The sequence below is a fragment of the Euwallacea fornicatus genome, chromosome 37 (assembly GCF_040115645.1).
Source record: "Euwallacea fornicatus isolate EFF26 chromosome 37, ASM4011564v1, whole genome shotgun sequence".
Taxonomy (NCBI): Eukaryota; Metazoa; Arthropoda; class Insecta; order Coleoptera; family Curculionidae; genus Euwallacea; species Euwallacea fornicatus.
Genome location: NC_089577.1, coordinates 127,515 through 142,565, shown reverse-complemented (window position 1 = coordinate 142,565; position 15,051 = coordinate 127,515). Strand labels below are relative to the sequence as shown.

Sequence of the window (15,051 nt, the reverse complement as noted above, 5' to 3'; positions counted from 1 at the left end):
GTTTGTTTGTCTGATATTTTTCTTGCTGAAAAGTTGTTTAAGGTTATAACTGATAATTAATTTATATATTAGTTATGAATTTGCAGTGTTTATTAAGCAGAAATTATTTTAAAAATTAAAGAACGCTATCAAAGGGGCCAGGAGACTCTTCCTCCAGTTTACTACCCTGATGTAATCATTTTTGGCCGAAATTTCTACCTTTCTTAGCCATTTACGAACTTACAGATTGTATAATATTAAAAAGTTCTCAATAATTCATTGATGAAAATCACACATTAAAATATAGTCGTAAAATGTTCAATTTTTGCTTTAAAATCAGTTAGGCTCATCGAAGGGTCGAGCGCAAAAATCTTATCATGAAGAGGAATTTTTGCACAGTTATGTAAAGAGTTTTTGAGACTTATTTTAACTTTTGCAAATAACCGTTGAGTCATTTTTTTTTATATCGATATTTGTTATTTCCATCGTTGATGTCGATACGGCATGGAGATGAACATTGAATAAATATAATGAACAAACGATAAATAAATCTATATTATTTAATAACTTATTTAAGGAATATTACTTATACTTAAATAAACAGTCACTCTTAACAATTTGTTTTTTACATCGGGTTTAATCTATACACACGACTTAATAATGGTTGCTACAGTGAAGTATAAAGGCCCTCTCGGGCCAAAAACGAAAGTGCCCTCCCTGTCGAATGGCACGCTATTTCACGCCCTTGGAGCAGGTATTGCACTAAAACCAAAGTGAAGTGCGACAACCAAATAATATGTGGACTAATAATAATTCATTCTTTAGTATTTTTATGTACACATCCCAGCGGGTAACGCGAACTAAAACCTAGGGGAACCGTTCATTCCTCGAACTGCACTGTAATCACCATACACGGCTGTCAATATTTCTTGGGCGGCGCTCTCGTATGGTGATGGTGATGGTGGTGTCGCTTCTTTTCCCCTCCTTTGGAGCCATACCCCTCGTTGACCACCATTTCCGAAGTATCCCTATGCCGCTCCGTTCCGTCCCTGCCTCTGTAGGGTTCGTCCATGGTCTCCTTCCTGCGCAAAGGAGAGTGGTTGCTGGATTTGAGGCCTGACCGCGAACCTGCAGACTCATGGAGATTTTCCCATGCTTGTCGATAGTAGCGATTCAAGCCTCCGTTTCGAGACTCGGAGCTGGAAGAATCAAAGGAAGCGACGGTGTTGCAGTCCGGAGATGCGCGATGTCGATAATGTTTGGCACTTTGATTCCTGCGAATGCACGATATAAAACTTTCCAAATTGGAAAAAATATTAAAAATCTGTAGGCCCCTTTGTCATATCGATTATGTAATTTTTGAAGGTTTAGTTGAAACTGTGGTGCTTTTAAGTGTGGGGCGAAGCGTCTTATAAATAGAGCATGCAGTGCGGGTGCCAGAAGAGTTAGGCAAGTTCCTTGTTCCCATGCAGGAGGAGCTAAACTCGGCTTGCAATAATTTTAATCTGGGAAAATCCCGCAGCAGAGGGATTTTGGATGCAAATGCAAATTGCGATCAAGGGGCCAAAACCAATGGCTTTCCCTATGATGATTCTCTTCAAAAAATATAGAACGGGAAGTACACTTGACTCTCAGGACTTTAAGAGTAACAGGAGAGTCATGGTCTCTATCGCCAAAACCTCCCCATTATCGGCTTACGTGATGTAATAAATGGCACTCATTTCGTATCACATCGGGTTACTAAAGTAGCCGGCTCGATGCGACCTGTAACTGCGGCTGAACTCCCTCCTCCCGATCTGCTGATCGGGAAACGGGAGAGCCAGCAGTGTGTACCACCTGGAGGGCATCGCGCTGGGAGAGGGGAGACGGTGGGAGGAACGTCTCGAAGCACCCGCACTGATCCAGCAACAATATGACGAATTAAACATATTCGCTCATCCCCCCCCAAAGGACACTATTGACTCTTACCTTCTGACTAGGATCACTACGGTGGTGATGATGGCTGCTAGAAATATGAAAGCCCCGAATGCTCCTAGGGCTATGATGGCGCCGACATTCAGTCGGGCTCCAAACGGCTCCCGACGGTCGCCGTCCACCGAGAGAGGCACATTAACGTTGGGGCCTTCCCCATGCTGGATGTTATTAGATGAACCTGCAAAAGAGATATATAACAGTTGAATAACAAGTTCAATGAGAATGAGTAATGAAGAAAGTTTATCCAAACCTCACTTACCGGCAATTTCATTGTCCTGAGGATGTCCCGCAATAATAATCGAAGGCTTCTTAGAGGTGGTAATAGTGGTCGAGGCAGTTTTGCCAGAAACTGTCTTCTTGGCTTTCGTGGTTAGCTAAAAATCATCAATAAAACTTCAAGAGCTACCTTTGTCAATAATGGTACCTTGGTAGCGTCATTGGTGTCTTTAATGGTCGTAGTAGACGGCCTTGAGGTCCTGCTTCGAATCCTGCTGGTAATGGTCGGTGCCGGGGCGGATGGTTGCGTAATCACCGGTTGGATTGTTGAAGTCAAGCCGCTATTATTCTCTGAAAAGTCCAATATGAAAAAAGAAATTGAAATAATAAATGATGAAGTACCTTCACAAGATGGCGGTAAAGCATCGTATTGCCTATTACCCAAACACTTAAGAGTGACCGATCCTACCAAGTTAAAGCCCTGGTTACATCTATAGGTGACCACCGATCCAAAAATGGTATCATTGCTTTGAATTTCCACAACTCCGTTCGCTATTTCCTGTGGGAAATCGCACTGGACAGCTGCAATATGGAGTAGTTTTTATAAATTTTCTTTGGTGGTATAATATGAGTCAACGTACGTTCGCATTTTGGCGGAGGTCCATTCCACTTCTGATCAATATCGCAAGCTAGTTGGGCGCGGCCAATCATTTCATACCCTTCGAAGCATGAGTACACCACTCGACTCAAATATCCCACTGAATCGTTAACCAGAGAATACTCGCCGTTGGCAATATCAGCTGGGAAACCACACTGAATCCCTATTGATATGACGTAATTATTATGTTTGGTATAAACCAGTGAAATAAAGGCATACGTTTACACACTGGAGGGAATTCATTATAAAAGCCAGTCTCTAGACAAGTCCTCATCGAAGGTCCTACCAGTAAGTGACCCTCATCGCAGGTATATTCGACCACTGAGCCTACGTTAAAGTTCGGTGACAACATAGTGGAATTTGGGGGTTGTTCCGGACGGCCGCAGGCTTTGGGCTCTGAAATTTTAATTTTGCAAAGGCTGAAGCAATAGAGCAAAACACCTACGATGTTGGCAGATATAATTGAGCCTCATGGTACAGTCAGTGTCCGACCAAAGCCAACCTTTGGTACCATCAAATCTGGCACAGGTGCCACTACCGACTGGTAAATTCCAGAAAGATACAGACACTTCATCTCCTTTAAGCCACTGCCATCCACCTGAAAATGTGTTTTTTTTTTAATGAAAACGCCAGGAAAATAGCAAGAAAGTAGTAAGAATTTCAAACACAGCTTTTGAATAGGGAGACAGTTCTCCATACAACCACAAGAAAAATATGGTCAACTGCGTTCAAATTTGTTTTTCTCTCATTTGGCTATCAATAGTTTAATTTTCAAAATTACCTATTTTCTGATCTCGGACAGCTCCCATCCAATATTGACCATGAGAGTCACTCCTGTGCCGCCTCCAGAGCTCCCAACTGACAAAACCTGTAAAAATACCTTCAATAAACTCTAATCTTAATGCTGCTCTAGCCTATGAACCTTGTAAGGCTGGATTACTCTCATCCACCAAAGTACCTCCTCGGCTCCTGCAGAACTGGAGTGCCTCCCTGAAAGTCATGGGGTTCCTATTGTAGAATACATAGCATTTTCCATTGTACGTGGCGGTGCTGCCGGGGGGCTGATCTCGGAATTGCGGACACCTTTCAATGGGCAAAGCTTGATCCGTGTAAACAAACGCTTCGCAAATGGACAGTTGGTTGTTGTTGGGTACTTCTAAATGGACACTGACGAACGCCCCTGGCATAGGAGGGTTACAGGGCAGGAACAAGGGCTGACCCTCTTCGAGGAATCCGGTAAATCGATTGCAGATGGGGTTGGTGCCCAAGTCGGGCCGGTTATTGCCCACTCGGACTACGATGGTGGCGGCCTTGGAGCCGCAGCAGGGCTTGCCAAAGTCCAGACGGACTAATTGGACCATGTAGGGTTCGAGGAGGTTGACGTACCACCATGGCATCTTCTCGGATTTAGTCAAGGTGCAAGTTTCGGAGTTGAAGAAGGCGCTGGTGCTTCCATCTATGGCCTTTTGGGGGATACCCCCAGAATCGGTAGAAACTTGCATGGGAGCTTTGCCAGCGGCCACGTTTAAAACTAATAAATAAAGGAATTTTCAAGAATTTCAGTTTCAAGAAGATGCTAGAGTTTTTAAAGTCCGTGTCTCAATGACGTCGACGGTCATTTTTTACTGTGTAATAAATATCTCGAATCACACGCTGATTAATAAAATCGAATAAAATTTTCTCTTTTTCAATACCTCAGTCATGGTCGAAGGTGACCCAGATTCCACGGACATTCGCGGTGAATACAGCTTAAGGCCACCAAACACTTGATGATATTTTATCAAACTATTAAAGCCTAGACCCTTATACAACCGTCTAATTCCTATTGCGAGAAGGAATGTACATGGGTTAGCACTTAACTAAAAGTGCCAATTTTGATCCTATAGAAGAGCGTCACGATGACACACATTCAATACTTGGCACTCTTAATGCACCGGCCACAAACGAACTTCTTCGTGGTCGTACAGGTACCGCATTACGAGCAAGGCCAAGGTTGAAATGGTACCTGACACTAGGTCGAGGATATCGCAGGTTCTTCACATCTCATTGCAATTCACATACAAACGGTTAAATCAACATATAACGGCCTGGTACCTAAATATACGAGTGCGGCGTCGAGAATTTTGTTTTATTAGCGTGTTCCCGGTAAGTGGCATGTTAAAGTAAGCAAATACTTGCCAAGTCAATTGTGCCGGACATATCTTTGAAGCAAATGCCATATGGCCGGCAATAAGCCAAAATACAAAAAATACAGTTGGGAATGCGTAATTTATAGTCATTAGCATGGTTGTCGACGGTCGTTTATTATTTTCAAATTAATAGCAACAGTATCGGGTACTTTCACCGTTTTCTTGATGTTAGACGGGTCAGTTTGCAATCCTGATTTTGCCATGCAAGTAGACCTTATAGAGGTGATGTGTTTCAGATACTTGAACGGTTATTTTGGAGTTCCTCAAAACGTTCAACAACAACAAGATGGTTCTTCAAAAATTATAGCGAAAAGTCCCAATAGACCCCGAAGGAATCCTCCAAACATTCTCAGGTTTGAGGAAGCTCGGGAAAACCCCAAAGTACTTTCAGGTGTTCCAGAATTCGTCAGAGTAATTAACCATTTTCCGACGTTTTCCCAAATTCTTTGCCAAACAAATTTACCCCTGACATAACAATTCTTGCCAAAGGGACACTGTTTTTAAAATCTAAAGCGAACCACTGTCCCTCACTTTAAGTAACCCAATGTTGATTCTGAATATCCGAGTTTGTCGAATTAAAAAAAATTACCTTCTATGTTCATTTCTTTGAACTGAGAGAGGATCATTTTCTTAGCCCTGTCCCTTTGCCTTTTATCATGTACTTTTTCGACAATTGTCAGGAGTGATATACAAATTTGGATCAAAATAGGGCACACATACCTGCGTTATATAAGTGATACGCTGTTGCCGGGTTTACGAGCAGCTACATAATAACGCAACTAGATAAAAGGTACAAAACTGTATAATAATCGGCTATTAAATTAAACAAGTACGATCGCATTTGCAAGACTACAGGTTTCTATGTCCCTATCCTCAATTTAATGAATTCTTTATTATTGCCGTTACCTGCGCAATCAAAGAATGATACAACGTCGACGTCATTACTTCTTGGAGTTGTGCCGAATCTGATGGTTCGGATGGCACACTTGACCCACATTACTGTCGTTCGGCACGACTGTTTACATGTCTCAGATTTTTGCGTTTGTTATGAGAAATTTCTGAATGTCCATGTGGGTCTGAAGTGCAAACCGTTGTTTTATACACCTACAAGACTTGATGATTGTTTCAAATCGAATAGCGATGTAAGCTGATGTTCGCATGACCGACAAATTATGAACGGTTTAGTGTTGTAAATATAATCAAAAGCGGATCACTTTCTATATTTATTTCTGTCAAAAACTTTCCTTTCTTCGCCGCCGCCGTAATCGTTCCATCAAGTAAGTAAAATTGCTCGGCGATTCATTTTCCCCCAATCAACTACTTAATTTTATTTATTAATTTGCAGCGTTAATCGCTTAATTCCCGCAATTTAAATGTACGTGTCAGATTTCACTTTTCAATCAGCGTCGATCAATATTTGATGTGAATCAGAATTGCTTCGGTGTAATGACAATGCAGCATCTGAATTTTGTTTTCAGAAATGGATGTCAAGAGTTGACAAGGAAACAACGTTGCCATATGGTGTTAACCCAAATTAATAGAAGTAAAAAATGAGTCTTAAGGTATTTCTCAGTGTTTACGAGGTGTTACGGGATGTTCCAATGTGTTTCGAACTCATCGAGAGGACGATTTTCGTTCAGATGTCGAATTAAAAATAACGCCGTATTTAAAATGCAAATGCGGCAATTCCGAAACAGCCGATATCTCATTTGTTCAATAATTGTAATAATTAAATTTTTCAACAATGTCCGTCCTTTGACTGCAATTGCTTTTATGACGCCGTCGTGGTATTCCCAAACATGCTCTCTGCACCGCCAACATCTCATTGAAACGCAAACTTCAAGCTAATTCCTTTTATTAAAAAACGCTGGCCCCACTAATTTTGACATGAGATCCTTGTGCTAATCGGTCCTCATTTCATTAAATTATGTCGTGTTGTTGTCTGCCCGCGTCTGATCCCAACGACGACAATATCTATGGCATAATTAAGGGACGTCTACCTCCGAGTTTTGAACTGGAGGATGCCCAAAAAGAGATGTAAATAGAGTAGATTTCACTTCATCGTTTATGCTTATGTTGATGCTTATTCAGCGCTTTTAAGCGATGAGTAAAGACATCATGAAAAGTTGATCACTTGTAGCGGAATGTGCCTGCAAAGTGGGTCACGGTGACTTTTGGCCATTGCGGAACTGCCGTCTGCGCACGACCTAATCCAATATTTGATTCTCTTGAGAAAAGTGCCAATTTGCAATGAAACAATCGATGACCCGACAAAATCATACCCTGGGAAGATGAGTAATGTAATGTTTACTCAAAGTTCCAAATTGATTAGTATCCTCGTTATTACTTAATACCACGCTCCAAATGACCTGCTGCACATGCAGCTAATCTAACATAGCATCTTTCCTTATACTTTCCGCGGATCGTTTCCATTTCTTTCTAGCGGTAGCAACGTTACTTCTGCATTCCTTTTAATGGTCGATGACCGTGGGTGCCCGCGTTTTCATATCACCGATAAAGGCGCACTTTCGTTTGGTTCCGACTTACCGCAAAATGGGATTCCCTCTGGTACCCATACGCCAGCCTCGCACACCCGCCTACTGGGGCCTAGCAGCTCGAATCCCCGCTCGCAGGTGTATGTCGCAATAGTACCCGAACTTAAGGTTTCGTCCGAAAAATCCACGCGGGAGTGCGCTGGGGCGCCGGGGAACTTGCAGGTTCCCGATACTAGGTCTTGGGCAGAAGCGAGACCTGGAACAATGATAAAAAAAATTATTTCTCTAAAAATTTGTTCGTAACGGCAACGTTGCGTGCGGCATGTATTTTTCAAGATGCATACTTTCAGACTTTGACAAAGATGGGCGTGCGAGTTTAGAAACAAATGATGATTGCAACGTTGCAATTTTAATCTTAGCACACTTCCAGTTATAATACACGACGTATAGGTGTCAAATTTCTTGATTTATTAACTCTCATGTTATTAGATTCGTTTTCGTCTTGCCTCATGCCAATTTTTTAACGTTTTCGAGACATTAGCTTGACGCATTACGGCATTTTGATGTCAGAAGCCTAGCCAAAGGTGCTCCGCTCCCGCGTAACTGGCAAGAACAGAAATGTCAGTTTGTTTCCACAACAGACAGGGGTGCGCAACACTCTGCTGCAAATACGTTTTTTTTTTAACTTTCCAATTTTGGAAATTGGCACGTTGTGACACGCCAATGGTTTTTTGGAAATACCGTCCATTAATTGCCACCTGAAATGCACTACTTTTCCGTGTTATTCGAATAAATAAAAATTTCTTTAGAAAATCAAATTGGCGTTCTCATTAAAATTGACGCTTTCCAGTACGGAGTTGGAACCACTGATTTTATTGTGGGTCAGAAGTGAATAATTATATGCAAAAAATCTGATTTAATTGGAGACTCCCAAAATAAAACATCCATCAATAATTTTTACTTGACCGTTACGATGGTTCAGCCCTAACATAACGCGATATACCAGACTCATTCCCATCAAATCTTATGTAAATAATAATTATAGACAGCTATCTGAAAGGAATGTTAAAAGGCAAAACCCCCTATTGTGGCCGGTTCTGGGCAGGAATTTGAACCCGTAACATGATGGGTCTTTGTACGTGAAAGAAGGATGCAATATGTCTGGTATGTGCGGTTTTGGGTTGCTCAACGAAAATTCTAAAGGTCCAGTGTTCCGAAGAAATCGTTTTTTCCTTCTATAGAGTTTAAATCAGGGTCAGTTCCGGTCTGCCGCAACTTCCCGAACTGATTGGTTGCACCTGTTAAGTTCAAGCATTTTTGTCGTGAAACAGGGCTTTGCATAATTTCGATTCACGACGAAATAGCGTGATTCTAAAGACAATTCAACGACATCAGCGACAAGGAAGAGCTTTTGCTCAACTGTAGTTGACGAAACTAAACGATTCCACGAACGCATCTTGAAATGGACTCTTAGATATAATGTGACTTATAGATAATCACACCATGGGAATCCACCACGCGGCCATATACTGGGTCACTGGCACAAAGCGTACAAAGATAATTGTATTCAAAGGAAGTGACATCAAAGGCACCAGCCGTGACGAAGTCCTCGGTCATACGCGCCAACAAGGGTTTAATCTAAACAAAGAATTTACGTAGTTCCAGACTCATCGGTGATGAAGATCTACATCAATCTTCTTCTCTTCTTGGTAAGACTAATCAATCTACTGAATGATGAGATTGACAACAAGCCATTTATTCGCTCGCCAATAAGAACAACTGTATTTCTTCGTGCTCGATTGGCGCAGCCAATGTCTCTGGAGTTCTCAACAAATATGAGTATATGACTATATAACGTCAAAATGACGTGTACTGCGAACCTTGCCTATGAGGGATATGCGGGGGCTAGGCCCCTTTGACGTCATCCTCTTTGGGAACGTTTGCCTCCCTGTATTTATCTAGATATTTATTGCACATCATAATGAGGTGCTTATGCTGAGGACGTTTGCAGAGCTACACTCTCTATGGATGATCTTTTTATCACTCTCCGTCCGTTTAAATCTCCTCATGAATAAATCATTAACTGTCCAGAAAAATGCGGAAATTAAGACCTGCTTTGAGATCGCAGGCATCGACTTCTTAATAGTTCCGATAATTTCAAAAACCGTTCACAGCATTAGAAAAACCTGCAGCACACTCCGAGAAAGGATTGAAGCTAACGGCAAAGGCATCAATTAAGAAACTATACATAATCACCTACTTTGAACCAGGAGCACTAATCCAATTAAAGTCCCACAGTAGCCCCTGTCGAGGGGCCCCCTTTTGAGCCACCTCATGTCACTCCTTTGAACACAACTTCGTTCCACTTATCAAACGCTTTTAAATAACCGTTCTCGACTCGCGTTCCTCGCACCTTGCTCGTTTCTTCCGAACTGAAGCACACGCGGCTCCGCTCTAGTTTCTCGGCCCAAAGACATCTGATGACGTAGCGCAGGTGGAAGAAAGAGGAAGGAAGATTATTCGATCATTGGTAACACAAATAGGACTTTTTCGGACGACTCGTGCGTTCGATTTGTTGAAAGTCTTGTGACAAGTGGTTGAAGAATTTGGACGATGGGCATCGCTAATGGACCCAAGGCGCATTTTTTGCCTATGGAATAAGGCTTCGCTTTCCCTCTATTCACAATTAAGATTTGGGCGATCACTTTAGAAAAATGCGAGTAAAAAATTAATTGACTTTTAGATACCATATTGCCTTAAATTAATAATTATATTGCTAGTAGCCTCACCCTCCTAGATAGGTGAAACCAAATTGCTAGCCTGCAAAAATCGTCTAGGTGCGCGTTTGCAGCTGTTATCGGGCGTGTGCCGTAAAGTAAAGTAAAGTAAATGGAGGATGAACACTGAGAGACTCGATCCAAACCCAGACAATAGCAACTGAGTTTCAACTGAAACATGCCCGAAGGTTTTGAGGCTCGCTCGATTCAACTCCATTTCATTTGCCTGGAGCAACCATATTTTCCAATATTCCAATATTGCTCGTCTAGATAATATTTTTATCAATCGGAGGTGTACACAATTATAAAAACTTTTCAAATTTAGTAATGGCGAATTCGGAGCATCGTATTAGTGCGCACCAAGCAGGACAATATGGCCGGCTTTTTCTAGTGTCTTCGTTTGCGTATCAAACTAGCGCAAACAGTTTTCGACGGCCATGTTGCTGCACTAGCTGTTTCGTCACGGGCAAGAAAAAATATAGCAAGGAAACTCGACTTGATTAATTTGTCGTTTGGCCCTGATTTACCCATAAAACTGTGCTGCCTAATTACGTTTGTGAGTCGTGGATATGTATGACAATCAATGAGGTAGCTCGAAACCTTCGTACAAATGATCAAGAGTAGTGAACGACGTTTTTTTTTTTCTTTGGCGTTATCGCTTTTTTAATGCCTTTTGGCGTGCCCCTGATTGGTTTCGTCTAACATTAGGTTGATTCCCTTAGAGTTTCCATATACGTAAAGATTCAAGAAGAATGATAAACCTCGACGTTGCGAGGGTGAACATTTTTATACCTGCAAAACGCCATAAAATTAAATTTCTCGAGGGCATTTCATCTAATCAAAACGATTTATGGCGTCGATACAAAATTTTAAATATTCAGAGGCGCATCCAGCTGGATTTTATAACCGAGAAATTGGAACAAAATCATACCCGAAGTGGGCGAAAAGTCGAAAATGTGCGACATTCCAAACGCGAAATTCACCTAAATATTCTGATAAATAATTCAAATTTTTAGTGCTCTTTATTATTATTGAAAATTGTTATTTAAAACTTGTTGCGTGCCGCCATTTTCTGAAGTATATGAAACACTTTCACCGAATAACTGATATGCACCGGATATTTATTACGGGAAAGTGTGAGCGAAAGATGCCAATAATAAACGGGTTCTCTTCGTCGAACAAAAGCGGGATCTGAGCCATCAGAACGGAGCCATATTGTAACGTGGGAACCCACAACGCCAAATGCTAATTTGCAGATTAGCTACCGGCTTTGTTGCTTTTAATTATCTATGGGAAAATTCATCGACTTTTCCCTTCCACTTCATCTACTTTTTGCACAAAAAAAAAAACAAATAATTAAATATATAACGAAACTCTTATTCAAAAACCACTTGCAGGTACCCTCATAAATCGCAATAAAATATACCATCATGGTATAGTACTAGAGCCCCATTACACTGCCTCATTAGTTACAATTATCTTAATCGTCTTGTGCTTTCTACACCAATGTAGATCGGATTTCTTATATAATTTCCTCATAACATTTCATTACCCTTAATAATTATTTGATTAAAGTCTTACTGAGTGCTCAGCGATAGGTCAATGTCCATTGTTTCTCGAGAGTTGCCGATTTCTCTCACCTTAATCTTGAATTATTTCATTAAATAAGCAAAATTATGCAAGTATCTAATAGAAAATCAGTGATAAACAAATAAGCTTCTAGAGGAGGAACGATAAGGAACAGTTAGGTATGACTTTGGTACCGCATCGTATTTTGTAGGTTCATACGCCAAACACATGTTGTTTTAGTGCCTAGGCATAAGCATGTTTAAGGTGATTGCTTATTGTTTTATAGGCGAAAACAGTTGCTTTCCACTGAGGCAAAAAGAAATCACTATATTGAAATATCGCAGATTCTAAGTTAGAGTCACCTAAAATAAATGTATGTCCCATTTGACCATACAAAGCTCTTCACGATACTGTTTCGCGGCCATAAACTGATCCATTATAATCCTATTATAATAAAGCAGGTGAGAATCCTGAGTAGCTGGCACATGGTTTGAAATGATAATCGGTATGTTTACTGACGAATATAAATTTCTTTTAATAACTGACAGATATTTTGGAGGTTGATTAATAACGAAACACTGCACTTAACCCGTGCGTAATGAAGTTTTATCGGCCATTTATGGACTAACTTGTATTGTAGTCCTAATATTACGTACTCATTGTATATGCGACGATTATGTCCGTTTTTAGATTATGCGGTTCCACAGTAAACGTGTATATGTTTGTTACCCTCTTTATTATACAGGGTGTCCAATTTTTGGTATAATTGGGGGTTTTAAGTATGTCCCGAGTAGATGGATAAAAAAGTGGTCGGAGTCCTTGGCTCGATTTTTGCCTCAATTTTAATGATCTAAACAGCATTTTGACAACTCAACACGTTTGGGAGATACAGGATGTTTTTCGCTTTTTGTCGTTTTCTTTGAGGCTCCACAACTTTTCTGTTTGTAAATATTTTTTATTTTTCCCAAAGGAATCTTTGTACGTTTTCCTATGTGCAATCCAGTGACGTACTCGATTTTTTTCTGGCTTAATTTGTTTTCGAGTTATTGGTCAAAGCTGATTTTTATTAATGGAAACCATAGTGGCCCATGAGTGCACTAACTATAGACTTCCTTAGCTTTCTGAAAACATACAGATCCATAAATTTATCTCGGTAAATAAGAAAATTATAAACGGTTTTTTAATTTATTAAAATTTCAATCATATCGAACTTTTTAAAAATTTTCATAGTACATATTATTAACATGAGCCGTAACAAAAAAGTTATTCGTTTGAATAATTAACTGTTATTTTAAGTAAATTTTTGAAACTTTAAATCTAAATATATATTTAAATGTAACTAAATCCAACAACATACATTTCTAACGTATATTTATATGCAACAACTGCGTGAAGTGTCTAATAACTACCTACGAATGCACGAACTAAATAAAGATTCATAGGTGGCTATATCAGGGAGTATTTTTCAAAAAATCGTTTATAATTTTCTTGTTTGCCGCTATAAATACGTATATGGAACGATATACTTTCAAAAAGCTAAAAGAAATCTCTAGTTGATGGAGTTTTGGCCAACTGTGGTTTCCATTTTGAAAAAAGCAACATTCGTCTGTAACTTGACAACCAACTAAGCCGGAAAAAAATCAAGTACGCCACTGAAGAAAATGCACAAAACATACATATGTCTGCCAAAAACTACAAATAGTCACAAATAAAAAAGTTACGAGGTATTAAACAAAAAGACAAACAACAAAAAACACCCTGTATCTCTCGAACGAATTGAGATGTTAAAATACTATTTAGATAATTAAAATTAGCTCAAAAATCACACCAAGGGTCTTGACCACAATTTTTCTTCATCTACTTGGGAAATAGCGGAGTCCCTCAATTACATCGAAAAATGGAACACCCTGTACTAAAGGACGTCAGTTCCTTCTCGGTTTTTGCAGCACCGGTATATCAGCAGGAAGTTGTAAGCCAGAACCCAGATTTCGTGCTTGCTACCTTATTAGAAATATTGTAATTAACCGCACTTAAATTGCCTTTCAGTTACGTTTGCAAATGGCGGCTGAAATTAAACGAAGTTCTAATCATTACTGAGTAATATTGGGCATTACCACGAGCTTCTCTGCTGCGTGACGCTACATTTTTCATCTTGCCAGTCTGTTTCATAATTTTCCGTTAGATAAGGCTGCGATGGGAAAGGTCCTAAATTAGCTCCTGAAATTAACAATGAAGTAGTCAAATTCAACGATTAAATTAGGTTTCCCAAGTGAAAGCTTGCTTACATGCTGCACTACACGGAACCTTTACCTTAATAGGAATTTAGTTACATTTGCCTTGCAATGGTTGCACCAAACTCTATCTATCTTGGACATCTTTACGCGATAAGACAATGGTAGAACAAGGGGAAAAGACAAATTGCCACAGACGGCCTTTAAATTATAAAAATGATTAATAGCAAGAGATTAGCGGATAATTAAAATGGCGAACGGAAGCTCGGGAAGTTACAAAAAGGCTAAATTAGTAATATATTTGGGATATGTTAATATGAGGGATGTGTGAAATAATAGCCTGGATGGTTATCAGATATGAAAATTAAGCAGAAACGCGCTCATATGCGTGTTTTTGCAAGGTTGCAAATGTGGCAAAAATGCTCTTCAATGGTATCAGTAGATGCCAATTAGGTGCGAATTTTTAAATTCAACTGCGTTCTATTTAGGTACCGAGTGTACGGTACTTAATTAATGGGTATCTTAGGCTTTTCAGTCAATGCCAATTTCTTGCATTCCTTATTAGCTTAACGGTGTATGTTCCCTAGTCGACTACACAAGAAGTAAATTGATAAACATAATATCAAAACTAGTGAATGAAGGTATTTGACTTGCCGTTATTCCTACCTACGGGCGACTATTGATGATGTATCAATAAGCTTGTAACCGTTCTGCAAATTCGAATTAGCTCACCACCGTCTCCGAATGGACGGAGCAGGAATTTGATTCATTATCGCACTTGGGAGTAATTTAGTGAAATGGTTTCACCGTCCACATCGAGCGAAAATGCAAAAATCGTACACAGTTGCGATTACCAAAATAATTGATCTACTTCGCCGTTATGGTTCGATTAATTTATACGTGTTTAGCTTCGAAATTAAAAGCGAATTCGTTTACCGTTTTGTGTTCTAATAATAATTTATG

General features: G+C 40.0%; 1 protein-coding gene across 3 annotated transcripts; it reads right to left on the bottom strand.

The window, feature by feature from the left end:
• Window positions 1-516: 516 nt before the first annotated feature.
• LOC136349203 (uncharacterized) lies at window positions 517-9,955 on the bottom strand. 3 transcript variants are annotated; one of them, XM_066300595.1, is made up of 13 exons: window positions 9,772-9,955; window positions 7,564-7,767; window positions 3,750-4,358; window positions 3,609-3,695; window positions 3,273-3,425; window positions 3,047-3,223; window positions 2,811-2,990; window positions 2,572-2,751; window positions 2,378-2,520; window positions 2,213-2,327; window positions 1,948-2,131; window positions 1,678-1,875; window positions 1,122-1,253 (listed from the first exon to the last, which is right to left on the bottom strand). In XM_066300595.1, exons 1-12 carry the CDS (start codon window positions 9,845-9,847, stop codon window positions 1,707-1,709), a joined length of 2,277 nt encoding a protein of 758 aa, XP_066156692.1. In that variant the 5' UTR covers window positions 9,848-9,955; the 3' UTR covers window positions 1,122-1,253; window positions 1,678-1,706. The 3 variants fall into 3 exon arrangements, with proteins under 3 accessions (XP_066156691.1, XP_066156690.1, XP_066156692.1); XM_066300594.1 differs by lacking the exon at window positions 1,678-1,875 and having other exon boundaries at window positions 517-1,253; window positions 9,772-9,954; XM_066300593.1 differs by lacking the exon at window positions 1,678-1,875 and having other exon boundaries at window positions 517-1,253; window positions 2,378-2,751.
• Window positions 9,956-15,051: the final 5,096 nt, after the last annotated feature.

What these genes read in the sequence shown, in the direction of transcription:
- LOC136349203 (XM_066300593.1), bottom strand. Translation starts at nt 9,847, where the DNA reads ATGAGGTGGCTCAAAAGGGGGCCCCTCGACAGGGGCTACTGTGGGACT. An exon ending in GAGTAATCCAGCCTTACAAG is followed by an intron (nt 3,696 to 3,749) that starts GTTCATAGGCTA and finishes GTATTTTTACAG; the next exon opens with GTTTTGTCAGTTGGGAGCTC. An exon ending in ATTCCCTCCAGTGTGTAAAC is followed by an intron (nt 2,991 to 3,046) that starts GTATGCCTTTAT and finishes TCATATCAATAG; the next exon opens with GGATTCAGTGTGGTTTCCCA.